The sequence below is a fragment of the Ambystoma mexicanum genome, chromosome 6p (assembly GCF_040938575.1).
Source record: "Ambystoma mexicanum isolate Mex_15411 chromosome 6p, UKY_AmexF1_1, whole genome shotgun sequence".
NCBI lineage: Eukaryota > Metazoa > Chordata > Amphibia > Caudata > Ambystomatidae > Ambystoma > Ambystoma mexicanum.
Window position 1 is genome coordinate 1,465,904,057 of NC_090935.1, and position 16,794 is coordinate 1,465,920,850.

At 50.6% G+C, this 16,794-nt stretch overlaps 1 protein-coding gene across 1 annotated transcript in view; it reads right to left on the reverse strand.

Annotated features, from left to right (window-relative positions):
* Positions 1–16,794, reverse strand: part of MOB1B (MOB kinase activator 1B) — a 357,208-nt gene that overhangs the window by 196,987 nt on the left and 143,427 nt on the right. The window contains exon 3 of the mRNA XM_069626279.1: positions 1,658–1,751. Within this exon, the coding sequence (XP_069482380.1) occupies positions 1,658–1,751 (94 nt within the window). The remainder of the gene's footprint in view (positions 1–1,657; positions 1,752–16,794) is intronic.

Sequence of the window (16,794 nt, forward strand, 5' to 3'; positions counted from 1 at the left end):
ATGCAAGAAATCAACAAAACTAGACATTCTCCTCATAACCCTATCAAACTGTTCCGGGTCCATTGGGAGGAACTTGGTAACAATTTGGGTGCAGGCAAAGGCTCTGGAGCAGGGAGAGGTTTGTTGTGCATTGCCCCTGAAAGGGTGTCCCTAGGTACAGACAACTCTTTCCCCCTTGAAAGCTGCGATTTTGAGGGTAGGGGTGCTTTTCAACCTCTTTGCTTTGAGGACAGTGTCGGAGAGGAGTTCACTCCTAATTTGTAGCCATAATTTTTCGACACATGCTCGCCAGAACCCAAGGGATTTCCAGTGTTGGCTCGTGGTGTCGGAAGCAGACTTGGGTGCCTGCTTTGGGGGCATGTCATGTGGCGAACAAAATGATCCAGAGGACAGGGATTTTTTGGACCTGCCCTCCAACACCATGTGTGGCTTCTCGGTCAACAACAATCGACTGTCGACTATAGGGGATCTGGGGGTGTTTAGTATGGCTTACAGTGAGACTGCATGAGCCATCGGTTGTCTCTGTAGCAGAACCACCGGCCTGCCTGTTGGAGTCAGCGGGGGCACGCACGCAGGAATCCATCGGGTCCTCGAAAGCTGTCACTGGAGATCTTGCGGTGTACAGTCAACAACAGGACATAAAGAAAGTCTAACTTTAAACTTTGTATAAGTAATGACGTTAGCCAGAAGAAGGAACTCTGCGACTTGTGTCTATGATGGAGGGAAAAAACCAATCTGAGGGCCCTCAACGCGTCAAGGACCATGGGTACAGTGGAAGTCACACTAGGGCTAGTATTACTGGCACGCACTGTTGACACCCCTTTTTTTTTTTTTTTTAGAGTTTCTCAAACAAAAAATGTAATACTCTGCAGCTACCACTAGAGGTCAGCCTATGATATGGCATTTATAACGCGCCTATTTACAAGGCAAGATGAGAGAAAGAGAGAGAAAGAGAGAGAAAGAGAGAGAAAGAGAGAGAAAGAGAGAGAAAGAGAGAGAAAGAGAGAGAAAGAGAGAGAAAGAGAGAGAAAGAGAGAGAAAGAGAGAGAAAGAGAGAGAGAGAGAGAGAAAGAGAGAGAAAGAGAGAGAGAAAGAGAAAGATCTGGTGGCACATTAACTTTGAATAGCAGTACATTAGCTTAGTTCTGTAAAGACACTGGTACAAAGTAAAAATACTGCATTTCTGCATTGACTACGCTGTTACGAATACTGCTGTTCATACACAAATATAGCTTTTGTTTGTGGATTTTGGTGCGCCCTCAATCAATATTCTGACATTTCACTTTTTCACCCTCCGACCTCTTTGCCCACCTATCCCCTGCCTTTACTTATTTTGGGGGTACCCCTCCTTTGCTTCCACCCTACCATTCACTTCACTACCACGTCACACACACTAACAAACATACATGCCACTTACCTGCTGCTTCCATGGCTTCCATCAGGCCTAGAATGGCTTTCAGCCACTGAGCATATGCATGTGCAGCAGGGGCATTGACAGTTTGCTTTAGTAAGACTGGTGAGCCATCACAGTACAGTCTTCTAAAGCAATCTTTTTTTAAAGGCATAACTTATTTTGAATAAAAACACATTTTCACTCCAGGCTGTTAAATGCAGTTACCACAAACTGATTACTAGACATGATATAATAAGCACTTACTTGGGACCAGCAGACATCACCGGGCAGCTTTCCTCAGTGCAGAAATCTGTAATAGTTCCATAGAGCATATTGATCTGATTGAAGAAATCCACAGCTGTAAAGTAGTAAAGTATAGAACACTCAATGGATATCATACAACATACTTTAAATTGTAAATCCCAATATGTAAAAGTACATTTGTTACTCCATGTTGGGATGAGAAATGTAAGATTAAAACCACAACCACTGAAATGCTTCAAGGAATATGGATGTGTAGTAGGATGGTGTGCAGTAATAGAATACTAAGCCCCCATGAGAATCCATTGGCACATAAATTGTCTGAATACTACATCCTCTGAAGACGCCATGCCAGTGCGATATAAGTCTTACTCTTCTGGTGTGAGGACACCAATTCAGCCATCGCTTTTGGTCACCTCTGACCCCAAGCAAAGTCGACCAATCAATGAGCATGCCATTATTATGGCCTTCACTATGCTCTGCAGCAGGATTGTCCGGAAAAGAGGCCAACAGCAGAGGGCACTGCTCTCAGATAATGTGGGAGTAATGAGCTAGTCACTGAAAAAAAAGGGAGCTAACCAAGAAGGCCAAAATAAAAAGAAAAAGTGAATCTTAGTATATTTTTGTTCAAGCACAGTGTAACATGCCCATGCACTTTAATGCCCTCATTTAGCTGCACTCCAGACCCTTCACTGTAGGATTTGCCCCACTTATTTCTTTAAAAGGATAGATTTGATTTAATGATGTAAACCAGAATCCAAGGTGGCTATACTCCCTTACATCCAAAATTAACTCCATCACCCCATTTCTAATATTGCATCACTAACCGTCAAAAGAACAAGTTACTTTCTTACCTGGTAACGTTCTTTCGATGGGATGGTCTGACGACGTATTCCATATCTATGACATGTAATCACCACAGCTGTGCTGCTTCGGAAACTTTTTCGGCGCCTGCGTCCTGCGTCGATGACGTCGATGCGCCGTCGCCGAGGACCTCCTCCGACGTCATCCGATGTGATAAGTAGGACGCACGACGCCCATAGCCTCAGTTGTAGTTTTTTCCCCCAGAACGTGTGACATAAGTCAACTGCCAGTCAGACACAAAAACTTGCGGAACGTAAGCTGCAATCGCAAAAGAAATTCTGCAGCGGGGAAGGCAGGGCGGGAGCGATATGGAATACGTCGTCGGACCATCCCATCGAAAGAACGTTACCAGGTAAGAAAGTAACTTGTTCTTCGAGGGGATTAGGTCCTCCGACGTATTCCATATCTATGACAGACTCCCAAAGCAGTACCAAAGCAAGGAGGAGGGAAAGAATTTAGAATCAAAATTTAGAATAGCCAATCAAATAGCAGAGCAAAGGACCGCCTTGCCAATGGCCAGATCCTGTGCTCGGATGGAATCGAGGGAATAGTGACGTACAAATGTATGTACTGAAGCCCAGGTGGCTGCATCACAGATGTTGCGAATAGGAACACCCCTCTGCAGGGCAGTAGACGCAGCCATACCCCTGGTAGAATGGGCCCGCAAGCCAGCCGGTGGGTCTTTACCCGCCAAGCAGTAGCACTCCGAGATGGCCAAAATAATCCAGCGAGACAAAGTCTGTTTCGTCACAGCTTGCCCCAAACGCTTTCCAGCGTAACCAATAAAGAGTTGATCATCCACTCTGACCCGGGACATGCGTGAAACATAAAAGCTTAAAGCTCTCCTAGGATCAAGCCTATGGAGCCTCTCCTCTTCCTTAACAGGATGCGGAGGAGGATAGAATGCCGGAAGAACAACCTTCTGGGCCAAATGAAATTCCGTCACTACCTTCGGAAGAAAAGAAGGACGAACTCTAAGGACAACCCTGTCCTTGTGAAATACAGTGAAGGGAGGCTTAACTGAAAGTGCCTGTAACTCACTCACTCTGCGAGCGGAAGTAACCGCAACTAAAAACACAGTTTTCAGAGTTAACAGCCTCAAAGGGCAAGAATGTAAAGGCTCAAACGGAGCACCCATAAGAAACTTAAGAATAAGGTTTAAATCCCAACCGGGCACCAGGAAAGGTGACGGAGGGAACACATTAGTGAGCCCTTTCAGGAACTGTGAAATCAAAGGGATTTTAAAGTAATAACACTCTTCAGACGAGCGCTTAAAGATGGACAGCGCCGCCAGGTAACCCTTAACGGTACCCACTTGCAAGCCCCTGTGGGCCAAAGAAAGTAAAAAGGACAGAACCATGGGGATGTCACATGCAAAAGGATCCACATTCTGAACTCTGCTCGCAGAACTTACGCCAACGGTACAGAGACTTTGTTGCTGGCCTTCGGGCCGAAAGCAACACCTCCATCACGTCCTCAGGGAGGTCCCAATCCTTATACCTCAACCTTTCAGAAGCCAAGCGTGAAGGTTGAGGAATCTGACCTCTGGATGGAGAACCTGACCCCCCTCCCGTGAGAGCAGATCGTCTCGGTAGGGAAGACGACGCGGAGGGCAGATGGATAAGTCGAGAAGGTCCGGGTACCATGTCCTCCGAGCCCACGCCGGAGCAATGAGGATCATCCGGGAACCGAACTTCCGTAACCTCCGCAGCACTTGCGGGATGACGGGGACTGGAGGAAACGCGTACAGCAGCGGGAAGGACCACTCCACCACGAACGCGTCTCCTAAGGCTCCTTTTGGAGGAAATTCCCGCGAGCAAAACCTTTCACACTTCCGGTTGACACTGGAGGCGAAGAGATCCACTTGAGGGGTCCCCCAAAGGGCGAAGATCTCCAGGAGAATCTCCTGAGCCAACTCCCAGTCGTGAGAGATCGCGCTCTGCCTGCTCAGAGCGTCCGCCGTCACGTTTTCGGCTCCGGCCAGATGAACTGCCGAGATCAAAACTTCCTGCTGGATGGCCCAGAACTCGAGCTGCATTGCCTCCCTGCAGAGGAAGTGACCCTGCCCCCCCCCCTTTTTGTTGAGGTAGTGCATGGCCACTGTGTTGTCCGTCAGGATCAGGACATTCTTCCCTCGCACAGACGGCAGAAAAGCCTTCAGGGCTAGCCTGACGGCCCTCAGCTCCAACAGATTGATATGGAGTCTGGACTCCGACGGAGACCAACGACCGCTGACTGTCAGCCCGTTGGCATGAGCTCCCCATCCCGTGAGGGATGCATCCGTCACGATCGTCACCTCCGGCCAGGGAAGCCAAAATGGAGCCCACCTCATCAAATTGCCTTCGACGGCCCAACACAGAAGGTCCCGGGCGACCGAGGACGGCACCTGAATCGAGTCGACATCCTGCCGGAGGACTGCGACCATTGCGTCTTGAGTGCCCACTGCAAAGATCTCATCCGCAGGCGAGCCTCTGGCACCAGAAGAATGCAGGATGCCATGAGGCCGAGCAACCTCAAGAACTCGAACGCTGGGAGCGTCTGGGCATGCTGAAACTTGTGCACCATCTGCTGAATGTGAAGAGCCCTCACCTGGGGAGGAAAACACTGCCCCAGGGAAGTGTCGAGCACTGCTCCAATGTACTGGAGCCGCTGTGTTGGCGTCAAATGGGACTTCTTTAAATTGAGGGATAAGCCCAGCCTGTGAAGGGAGCGACAGGTGACCGATAGATGATCCAGGACTTGCTCGGGAGAGCTCCCCCTGATCAAACAATCGTCCAAGTAGGGGTAGACGTGAATCCCCCCTTGCCTGAGATGCGCTGCCACCACCACCATGAGCTTGGTGAAAACCCTCGGGGCGGAGGTCAATCCGAACGGCAGGACCCGAAACTGAAAGTGCGAGTCGCCAACCGCGAACCTCAGGTACTTCTTGTGCTTGGGATGGATCGGCACATGGAAGTAAGCATCCTTGAGGTCGAGTGACACCAACCAGTCCTGAAGCTGAAGGGCCTGGAGGACTTGAGAGAGAGTAACCATCTTGAACTTGTCCTTCCTGAGGAGTTTGTTCAAACCGCGCAAGTCCATGATGGGTCTCAATCCCCCGTCTTTCTTCGAAATCAAAAAATAAGGGGAATACCATCCCTTGTTCCTCTCCGCTACAGGCACCAGTTCTATGGCGCCTTTCTCCAGCAGGGCTTGAATTTCCTGCGCAAGGAGCGGATCCGGACTCTGCAAAGAGAGGTTCCCCGGTGGATTGTCGCAAGGCCTGTGCCGAAAGGGAAGACAGTAGCCGTGGGTTATGATCTCCAGAACCCACACATCTGAAGTAATGGCTTGCCACTCTACAAGATGCTGCGCCAGCCTTCCCCCAACCGGCGAACCATGGGACATGGCCTCACCACTGAGTGGGAGCGGCTGCGGCGTTACCTGAGGGCAAAGAGGCAACTGCCCGAGCGGCCTTGGCACCACGGGTACCCTGTCGTCCACCTCTGGTACCCCTGCGTTGGCCTCTTTGACTGCCAGCTCCTCTCGCTTTACTGAAGGATGAGTAATAGCGAAAGGAACCACCCCTCCACTGCTGTCCCCTAGGACGAAAAGGCGGAGGTTGGCGAACTGCAGCGCCCAACGACTTCGCTGCAGCTTTTGAGGTCTGAAACCTCTGAAGGCTCTCGTCAGCCTTGCTGCCAAAAAGGTGTTCACCGTTAAAGGGCATGTTGAGGAGCCGGGACTGCACATCAGGAGCAAACCCCGACTTCCGCAACCACGCAAACCTGCGTATCACGGTGCTCGCCGCCATGGACCTACTGACGCATTCAGCTAAGTCCAAACCCGACTGAACGGACTCTCACATGGCATCCTTACCAGCCTGGACCATAGCAAGGAAACCATCCCGTTCGTCCCCTTCGGAAATATGTTCAGCCGCTAACGCAACACAGTTCCACAGTGTGTGCGTGAAACGTGACAAGGAACAAATGGAGTTGGCCGCCTGAAGCGCCATACCACCAGAAGAAAACACTTTCTTCGCCCAGCCATCAAAACGTTTGTCGTCCCTATCAGGAGGGATGGTAGGGTACGACGCCTGCTTCGCCGGGGCCGTGGCCGCCTGCACCACCAAACTCTCCGGAGTGGGGTGCCTGGTCAAGTAGCAGGGGTCGCCACTGGCTGGACGGTATTTTCTCGACAAGGATCTGCCCACCGCCGGGAGACTCTCCGGAGCAGTCCAAGCCGCCGCCACCCTTCTCTGTAAAGCCATATAGAACGGCAGAACCGGGTCAGTTGGGGGACCAACATCAAGGATGTCTGTCAGATCATCCTGCACAAACTCCCCTGGGGGAGCAGACCATCCCAAGTACTCAGAAACCCTAGCCATAAGGCGCCGGTACGAGGCATCAGCATGAGAGCCAGGCTCAGGCCTACAAAACTCCACCTACGGAGAGGTGTCCAGTCCACTGGCATCATGCAGTGACTGTCTCAACTCGTCAAACTGACTATGGCCCGAGACAATTTCATCCGGAACCTAACTAGGAACCAGGCCATCAGAATCCTCATCCGCCTCTGAAATATAGTCCAGGTGGTGAAAAGAAGGCACTCGAGAGTGCTTGCTCTTAACCAGAGCCTTCCTAGGGGGTCCACCCGTGCCCTGGGGTACCTCCGACACGAAAGGCGTAGATGGCGTCGAGCGAATCAGCGCCAGCGTCGAGAGAACCGGCATCGGCGCCGAGAGGATCGGCGTCGAGGAAATCGGCGTCAACGTCAGATGCAGCGCCTCCAGAATCGGCGGCGTCGACACAGCCCTCGAGGCCGGAGCCCCGAGCGTGTCCCTCGACGACCTGAGCGTCGACGGCATCGACGACTTCCTCGGAGCCAGAGCCTCGAGAAAGCCTGTCGACGCCCCAGACGTCGATGCCTTCTTCGAAGACCTCACAGGTGCACACGGTCTCGAACACGTCGAGGACCGGGACCTGGAACGGGTACGTCGAGAACGAGTCCCCTTGTCCGAGCGGGACCTCTCCCGTGACTCGTGCCGACCACTCTTGCGAGCGGTGTCTCTCGACCTCACACGACCGACCCCACTCGGGGGCGCGGACGGCTGAGTACCCTGCGACTCAAGAATCGCCAGCATCTTCTTCCCGAAGGAAGCCCATTCCTCCGGCGTCGCACGGCTGGAGGGGTAAGCGACGTGCCGGGCAGAGCCCTCCGAAGAGGTCCAGGAAGACGACCGGTGTCGGCGCTTCCGAGAATGCCTCGAAGAGGCTGAGGAGTGGCGAGACCGACTCCTAGAAGGAGACCCACGAGACTTCCGACGATGACACGGAGAGTCACCCCTCGAATCATCCGTCGAAAGCCCAGCAGACTTCGACTTCCGGGGCTTGGACACCCAACCTACCGACAACTTCTTACGTTCGCGTAAGGCTTTGGACGTGAGCGACTGGCAGTCGATACAGTCATCCGTGTCGTGGGCCTCCCCGAGGCACCAGAGGCAGGCGTCGTGCGAGTCCGTCACCGACATCTTGGACCCACACTCCTTGAAACCCGGACGCGGGGTCGAAGACGAAGTAGACATCTTCAGAAGGATTTTCACAAACGAACAGGTTCGAAGAACCGAGAAGAACAGAACTCCAAAGAGTCGAGGCGTTTAAACCGAGAAACACGAAGCAACACGTTCGCGGAAAAAACGGAACTGAGGCTATGGGCGTCGTGCGTTCTACTTATCACATCGGATGACGTCTGACGTCGGAGGAGGTCCTCGACGACGGCGCATCGACGTCATCGACGCAGGACGCAGAAAAAGTTTCCGAAGCAGCACAGCTGTGGTGATTACATGTCAGATATGGAATACGTCGGAGGACCTGTTAGGAAAGATTTCATGATTGCAGGTAATTTTCCTTCCATGTGGCAACCCCTAAACTTTTTGCTATTGTTTTTAACCTTGTTCTTGACTTTGCCAGAGAAGTACAGCCTTCTGCCGCACTTCTCTGGGCTTTCGCTCCTTTTCTTACGGGGAAACTGACATGCCCTTAAGACAGTCAGTACCGGGGAACGCTGTTTCCCGTAGTTTCTTTTATCGTGTTGCGGCTTTAGTGCAACATGACACAAGAGGGCACTGTAAGCGAAGTTACAGCTCTCTTGGGTCTCTAGCCTTCTACAGACCCTAGATACTCTTTTAGGATGGTATTTGATCGGTGCAAGTCATTCAGGGACTCGAATGGTGGCAGCGATCGTTTTGTTCATTTTGAGCTCCTTTTTGCGTTCTGAGCACGTTTTTCGCACTGAACCCAAAATGGTGGCCTGGCTCCCAAAATGGCCAGACCACGAGGCTCCTTTGTCTTGTCCACTGACCGTCTTGCTCCCTTCACCTTCCCCAGGTCGGGCGTCCCGGGGCCTTCCTTATTTGGGCATGTACTTTCCCGCGAAACGTGGTTGCTTTCGCGGGCTTCTACATGTCGTTTGTGTGCCTCCAGGGTGTGGGCTGGGATGTCTGGTCCCAATACACATCCTGGGTGCCAGAGAGTCTAGGGTGATGTGAATGCCTGGGACCACCGTGGTCCGTGATTGGTCCACGTATGGTATGTGGGTTGATGAGCGGATCTCCCATTGGCTCCCCTCCGTTTTGGCGCGAAGGGAACCGTGGATAAGAGGGAGCTGGAAACACCACTACCATGTCGATCTCCTGAGTTCTCACGAATGAAGGAATACAGGAGCCAAGTATCCTCCAACCAAGAGGCTGGACCGAGGAATCGCTGGTGACCCGCTGAAGGAATCCTCCTTTGCACTGCTGTCGTCCTGTGAAACCCTTTCCTCCTTGGATCGAACCAGAAGGCCTGTACTGGTGCTTCGACCTTTGGAATAGCAGGAACAGCTATTCCCGGCGACTTCATCCTCTCCTGCCAAGTAAGCCTTCGGAAGTGTCTCTGGGCCATCCAGTTGACTGACCAGCTTACAAGGGAGTCCTGCTCTGTAACTGCCGCCAGGTTGTGTTGTATTTCGAGTCCTTGTCACTCTCCCACGCTTCGTACACTTGGCGTTCCCAAGTCTGAAGGGAGGAGTGTACATTTGGCTTGAATACACACGGCCGCTCCGTTGTCCTGCTGCGGCAACAAAACTGTGCTGGTTTCGTCGATTGGGACGTCTTTTTGCTCTACACGACTACGAGGCGTTCCCGGCTCTTCTGAACCTGCCAGCGGCTGAAACTAACGTGGAGAAGCCTGGGTCTGCTTGCTTCGGGGACCGGTGAGTAGTTTAGCTAGGATCTGGTCGCCCTCCTGCAGTATCCCATTGCTTTTCCCTGCTGTGTAAAAACAGCACCCTTTTGGCCGTACTCGCGCTCTGCTTCTGCTCGCTGTGGAGGCTGCGCTTGAGTTGCGGAACCTGTTCTCCTGCTGTGCACTAACCCGAACTGCCTGACTTCCTCCGAAGAGCTTCCCCTTTTGCCCGTTGGCACCGGCGTGGCAGGTACTTTGAGCACAAGGCTCCACTCTTCGCAGGGCTCGGACTTCCATCTAGTTAGGTGCCTCTGAAGGCGAACTGAGTCTAAAGCGTTATCGCACTGCCTGTTTTCCTTTCCTTTCAGGTGGACTACATATTTCGTGCTTTAAATGCTTGCGACTGTGTATTTGTATATATATTGTGTTGATAAGGTATGTGTTGGTTTAATATTGTGATATTGTGATTTTCTCGCTACGGTCATTGTTTTAAAGGCCTTAAAATAAATGTGTATCTATTTTTGATATAACAACTGTTTGGAGTAGTTTGTAAGCGCTCTTGCTTTGTGTGCTCATTGCGGGCTTTCAGTCACCCTCACCCCTCTTCAGACCTAGTCTTGACCGCCGCGATCGCTACCTTGATTGGTCTGGCTTGTCCAGAGGTTACCCTGTTCCAAGTAATTAGGTTGGCCTTCTGAACTTCTGCGCCACCAGGACAGAGTTCAGAAATCCGTCTTAACAGGACCCAATCCCCTCGAAATGTTGTTCACTGTTAACTTTTTTTTATTGAGTGGCAACTGGCTCATGTTTACTTTGCAATTCCAAAAGGCGTCAGATTGCAAACTACACCGTGGTCTGGATGTAGTAGGGTTGAGTACACTTTAATATTTAATATAATACTCCCTACCCTCCCCCTTCTATTCTCTCCCCCCCCCATCTCCCAACTCTCCTCTCCCCATGCCAGTAACCTTGTCTTCACATTGACCCCCCCCCCACCACTCTCTATCTCACCACATTTCTCTTATTGCCAGATTTTGCCGCTTTCACCTTTACAACATTCGTAAAATTCGACCCCTCCTAACCTTCCACACGACTAAACTCTTAATCTCCCTTATCTTCTCCAGAATTTTCTACTGCTCCTCTTTTCTTTTGACTCCCTCCCCTCTCCTCTCCTCTCCCCACTGAAATCTGTCTACCACTCTGCCATCCGCTCCCTCTGCCTTCTCTCTCCTCATGACTCCATCTCCTCTTCCCTCACCTCTCTAGGCTGGCTCTCATTTCACTCCCAGCTCAAATTAAAGTCTTTATATAATTAATATTCAAGGTCATATACACGAAGATAACTCACTTTGTACTCCGAAAAATAATGGTAAATGTATACAATTCTAAAGTGGTACCACTAACGTTATTCGATCTCCTTAAAGTGCATATGGTCAGAATGAGACACAGATCAAAATAAAGAGGAAACCAGCAGTTGAGACAGGAAGGAAAGGAAGATGGTTGAGCAATAGGCAGAATACTGGCCTCGATACCTATACACAGTTCTGTGTGGAGACCGCCCCCCCCCCCAACCTGGGCAACCTGTAGAAGATACAAGCCCAGCCCATATATTGTTCACACTAGACTTTCCAATAGTTCTGCAACTCAGTACCTGGCGTTGTAGCGTTCCTCGTCTGGGAAATAGACAACCCTGCTTGAGTGTCCTCCCTTTCAGGTAGGAGTCACGGGTCGAACGTCTGACAGAGAACAGGTCGAGCTACGACAGTGAAGTGGCTGCATCGTTCCTAGCGGTGCTAGTTGACTGGGAAGCGTAGACGTCCGGCCAGGAAGAGGCGTGCGGGGCACCTCAGTGTAAATAGTTGACCGCAAAGCGAAGAACTGTGGCCCAGCAAGGGCATCGAGTCGTCGGCGCCTGGTCTTTGGGTGGTGGGAAACCCACCGGTGGATGCTCCTCAGCACGTCCACGGTCAGGCCTTCTCCAGCAGGATACAGCGGCGATGATGCGGACGAGATCGTCCTTGGATCAATGAAGTTTTTAGGCAACGGGAGCATGGCGGCGACAGTGGTGGACAACAGTCCGGGCGCTTCTCCTTGGAGTTCCGCAGCAATCCCCGTATCGGGTCGGCAGCCTGTCGAAGGTCTGTCTACAGGGAGCTTAGGCAAAGATCAGCTGTGCATAATGGTACCTCGTAGCTTGTTAAGAGGGCGCCTTACCAGGTCCTCTGTGGGTCGGTTCTTGAGGCACAGAAGCTTTCAGATTGCGAAGGAGAGCAACAGCAATTCTCGTCCAGCAGGGTTCAAGGTTAAGCTTCAGTTACTCCAGTTCCTCGTCGTAGTGGACTTCAGCTTCCGAACAAGATTCCTAGCAGTGAGAGGTCCCCAGATATACTGTTGATCTCCCATTCATTCCACTGGGTCGCACTCAAGCATCCAATCACCATATGGTCATTAATGCAGGGAGGCAACCAACCAGGCACAGAGGCATTCAGGCCATTCACTTCTCTCCAGCCACTCACAACGAGATGTGTATTGGGACAAGTACCGAACACTCCAAGCTGCATTCATACCGGTTACGGGGCGGGGCTGTCTCAAACATTGTGTCAACCACCAGATACTAGATAGCCACAACATAGAATTCATATTCGTCACACACTCCATTCACCCAGGTCCCACCTACAGGCATACCAGCCAGTCTGGTCGGCACTTCCCCACACTACCATATACAGAACTTCCACCCAACAGCCAGTCAGGGCAAAGGGACAGAGGCAGAGCTTCCCAGGACTTCGGGAAGATCAAGGTAACAGGTGATGGAAGGCAAGAGGCCATGGGGGCCATTTTGTCTCCATCCGGAATCTACCAATGCCTAATGACAGGGCCTGGGCATCCCAAAATGGAGGCCGCTCAGGGCACCAGTCATTTCAGCACGGAGCTGCCACCAGCCCGTACCCTGCTCTGTGGGTCACACACAGGTGCCCAAAAACACACTAGGGGCACAGGATTATACCCCTACCCATGGGTGCCATAAGGGTATCCCACGGGCCTGTTCACCAAAACAAAAGAGCTGCACCGCCAGGAGTCCCACATGAACTCTTGCGAGGAAAACACGACATAACATGATAAAAAGCAGTAAAGGACAAGGATACGGAGGCCCTGTCCCTCCGATGCCTTTCCAGCATCACACCCCTCACCCCCTTCCTACTCACTTTCTGTACTCCTTCGCGGACTCTCCACTGATCTTTTCCTACTCTCCTCCCCCACCACCACCACCCTGCACCCCTTCTGCTCTTTCCAACTACTTACTCCGTTCCACTAGAACCGCCTCCCCTCGACATCCTCTACTCCCTCCTACCATACCTTCCGTACTTATATAAAATCATCTCTTCCATTCTTCTCCCTTACACCGTCTCGCCTCTCTTAATTCTGCTTCTACCACTACTCTTACCTACTACTCCCTCACACCTTGGTCCATCTCCACCTCAGCAATATTGTAAATTGTTCCTTGTACTGTTTTCTGGTTGTGATTCAATTGTTATTTAATGCTGGTTGTATTTTTCTTGTTCCTCTTATAAAGCATTTTGGATTAAAGCGCTATATAAATTTAATAAAATCAAAATAAATAAAAAATGATTAAGTGAGTTAGTGTTAGGAGTCCATCAGTTACCCAGCCTAGACAGTCCAGGGCGCATCATCACTCTGCTGTAAACGCCTCGTACCACGTCTTGTTTCTACACCAGTACTAAGTCATAGAAAGTTGCTGTGGCAGCGGTGGAGGCAGTTTTACATCCAGCAACATGCATCTGTTTACAGGGTTGTCGAGGGGAACTTCTGCGCATGCGTTCATGTGACACTGCGGTATGTAGCGTGCGCCGCTTCCTTTCCGGATATAACACTGCAGTCAACCTGAAGCTGCCGATTCTGATTGAAGTTGCGTTCTTGTTCTCAGAGACCTTTGTATTCCTTGATTCCCCGTTTACTGAACCCGGTTTTGGCCATTTGACTCTGGATTGCTGTGGATCACAGTTTTACTCCACGCCGAACACTGCTCACATACCTGGACTGCCTTGCCTAGCGTTCAGATACCACGCTGCCCGCATAAAGCCAACCCTGCACAAGTCTCTGGACTGCTTTGATTTCTCATGTGGACGCTACAACCTGCTCTACGCCAATACCTCTTCAGCAAGACCAGGATGGTTTGTCCCTTACTCGCGCTTGTGCACGGACTAGAGACCCTAAGCAGACTTTGGTGCACCTCCCCGGCCATACAAGCATCCGTGTGCCTATGGAAAGCCAGGTCCCTTTCCTCCTATGTTCGCTGGTTTCGTCATTGGATTACTTGGAACAACTTCATCCTTGACGCTCAGCAACACAAACCCCTGCTAAGAGCTGCACTTGTATCTGGTCATACTCTTTCACTCTCTTCCTCATCTGATAGCGAACTCCCTTATTGTTATTGTATTGATTCGGATATTGGAGAGGCCCTGGTTGTCAGCCGACCTCAGAAGACCCATCGTTTTCCTCATTTTTCTCTCTAGAGGTCAACCGCATTCTTATTTTTGAATACATTCCATGTTAACTTTCCGGTTCAATAACAGCCATCTACAGCTGGCGTTGTTGGTGTTCCTTTTTAGCCCTGCTCTTTCAATTGATTAACCACTCTGTTAGTGCGGCCCAGGTCTACTTTGGTAAGTCACTGCAGGTCTCTATTGGTGGGTCACAATAGATCGCCCTGGTCCCATCCAACCTGAACAGATTATAAATGAATCTATTTAAGTAGGTGCAAGTATGCACATACACGAGAAAGACAGTTCATCTCATCTGTGCAGTGATTCACACCCTACCAAATACAACCCTGGCCCAGGTTTCGATCAACTGACCAGTTATATCCAAGAGTTTAATCGAGACAAATACATCTTTCGCACTAGGCCCCAAACTAGCTTATGAAAAAGGGGCCAGGATATCAACAAATTAACATGGCACCAGGAAATGAAAAAAAGGCTCTCTTGCGCGAGAACCAATGTGTAGAGTTCTCCTTTCTGAAGTAACAGCCTACTGCTTTTTCCCCCCCCTATACTCCGAGTCACCTGTTAAGTGTGAAACGATGATCAGCCATGCCTAAACCATTCTAGAATGCGGTATGAATACAGATAGCCTAATACAATAATTTAGCAATTTTTCTTTAAAACAAAAAAAACCTGCTCATTGTATAAACCCATATACACCTTTGTGCTCTCACTGGCTGTCCATATATCCCAATTTAATTGTAAAGGTTAATGCTTAACACTGCATTTGACAATGTGGGGACCAAACAGGGACTGGGGGGTGGGGGAGAAAGGAGGGAAAGAGGCCCAAAGGGTAAGGGGGGCAGGGAAGGGCCCAAAGGGTAAGGGGGCGGACGGGGAAGGGCCCAAATAGAGGGTACACAAGCAGGTTTAGCACAAATCCTTTCACAAAAAAAACAGAGTTGGAATGACTTCTACCACCACCTATCAATAGCAGACCAATGTGTTTCGGGTGTCTCAGGAAAACATTGGCATTTACTTAAAAGGGATCCCAAACTTACACCCATTGTAGGCGACGCACTTCAGTTTAGTCTTGACAAGGAAAAAATATGGGTGGTTTTAACAGTCTTTTCTCTCAGCATTGTGAGAAACCTGAAGGTGTCTCACTCGCTAGTTCCGAAGTATCCGTCATCCAGGAGGCCAGGACACGGTCATAGTTACTGGATCCAGTTCCTGGGGGTGGACCAATGAGGGAGGATCACCTGGATGAGGGGTCTTCGAGGAGCGTAAGTGGCACACCAAAGGGTGAGACGCTGCATCCCCTTCCTTACGACACCTTTTCCCCATCCTGCCAAGTAGGATATTAAGAAACTCTACTCCCCGTGCCTCCCTTTTCCAATACTTTCTCACACCGCGAGAAACAGACTAAGACCCGAGCCGTTTACCTGGCATGTCCCAACATAAGGGTCAGGCAGAGTCACGCAATTGACAACTACACACCTGACCGCCCTTTCCCTTAGGGATAAAAGGCAGAGCACAAGAGCACACTGAGCAAGGCCGAAACGCATGAGAAAACATCTTTTCCAGGACGGCAGTTCAAACAGAGGAGAAAGGCGGATAGACCTGAAAGGATGTCGAGGAGGGATTGCCCTTGCCCTTTTCAACCTAAGCCTGCAAATCCTCCAACAAAAGAAACACCAAACCGGGAATAACAGCTGGCAGATGGTGTGATCGATGTCAACGGTACATGGAACCCTCCTGCACGAATAGCCGGGGCGGTGCAGTTGCCATCGTGGAACCATCCTCGACTCCAGCAGCAAAAGAAACACCAATGAGTTCAGCACAGCCGGTGAGTCGGAAGAACCCGATAATCTTCTTAATTTTGCCATTGCAGCCTAACAGACAGGGGTCTTTTGTTGTGAAAATACTTGGTACCAGAGATGAGTGGTCCGGCACCACGTGGGTGCTCATCCAAAGGTCTCTAGCTGGTACTGCTCTCCTGAACAAAGAATATGCACTGTGAATAATATTGACACCAACTACAAATACCAAGAGGTCAAGTGGAAGGCCAGCGTGAGGTGTCAGGGTGGTCATACAAGGGTTCAAGCCTAACCCCCTATACAATCGAAATTCCTAGCCACGATGCCGAAGTTGTTGATTGTGAAACCTGTGTTTGCGTTCGGATGAGGGGGAACACTCTGCAAACTGAATATGCAAAGCCGCACTTGCCGTAGGCCCAACGGAGTGACCCGGCGAGACATGACCACCTTTCGGAAGTCTTTTTAAAATTGGCAAGTGCTTTAGAAGGTCTGAGACCGGACTTAAACATTGTGAGGCTGTTTAAAAAGACATGGAGACTTGTGAATATTACAACTGAGGAGGTTGTGATTTAAAGGCGGTCATGAACCCAAATGAAGGACGTCACGAGAAATACAAAGGGAAATGAATCCCTCTTTGAAGATGCTAAGTGAACTACATTGTGACAAGTATGAACCAGACTGAGGGATGTCCACAGTGAGTGGTTGGTCTCAGCCTGACCGAGGGAAGCTGACAATTGAGGGAAGGGACGGAGCCCAGC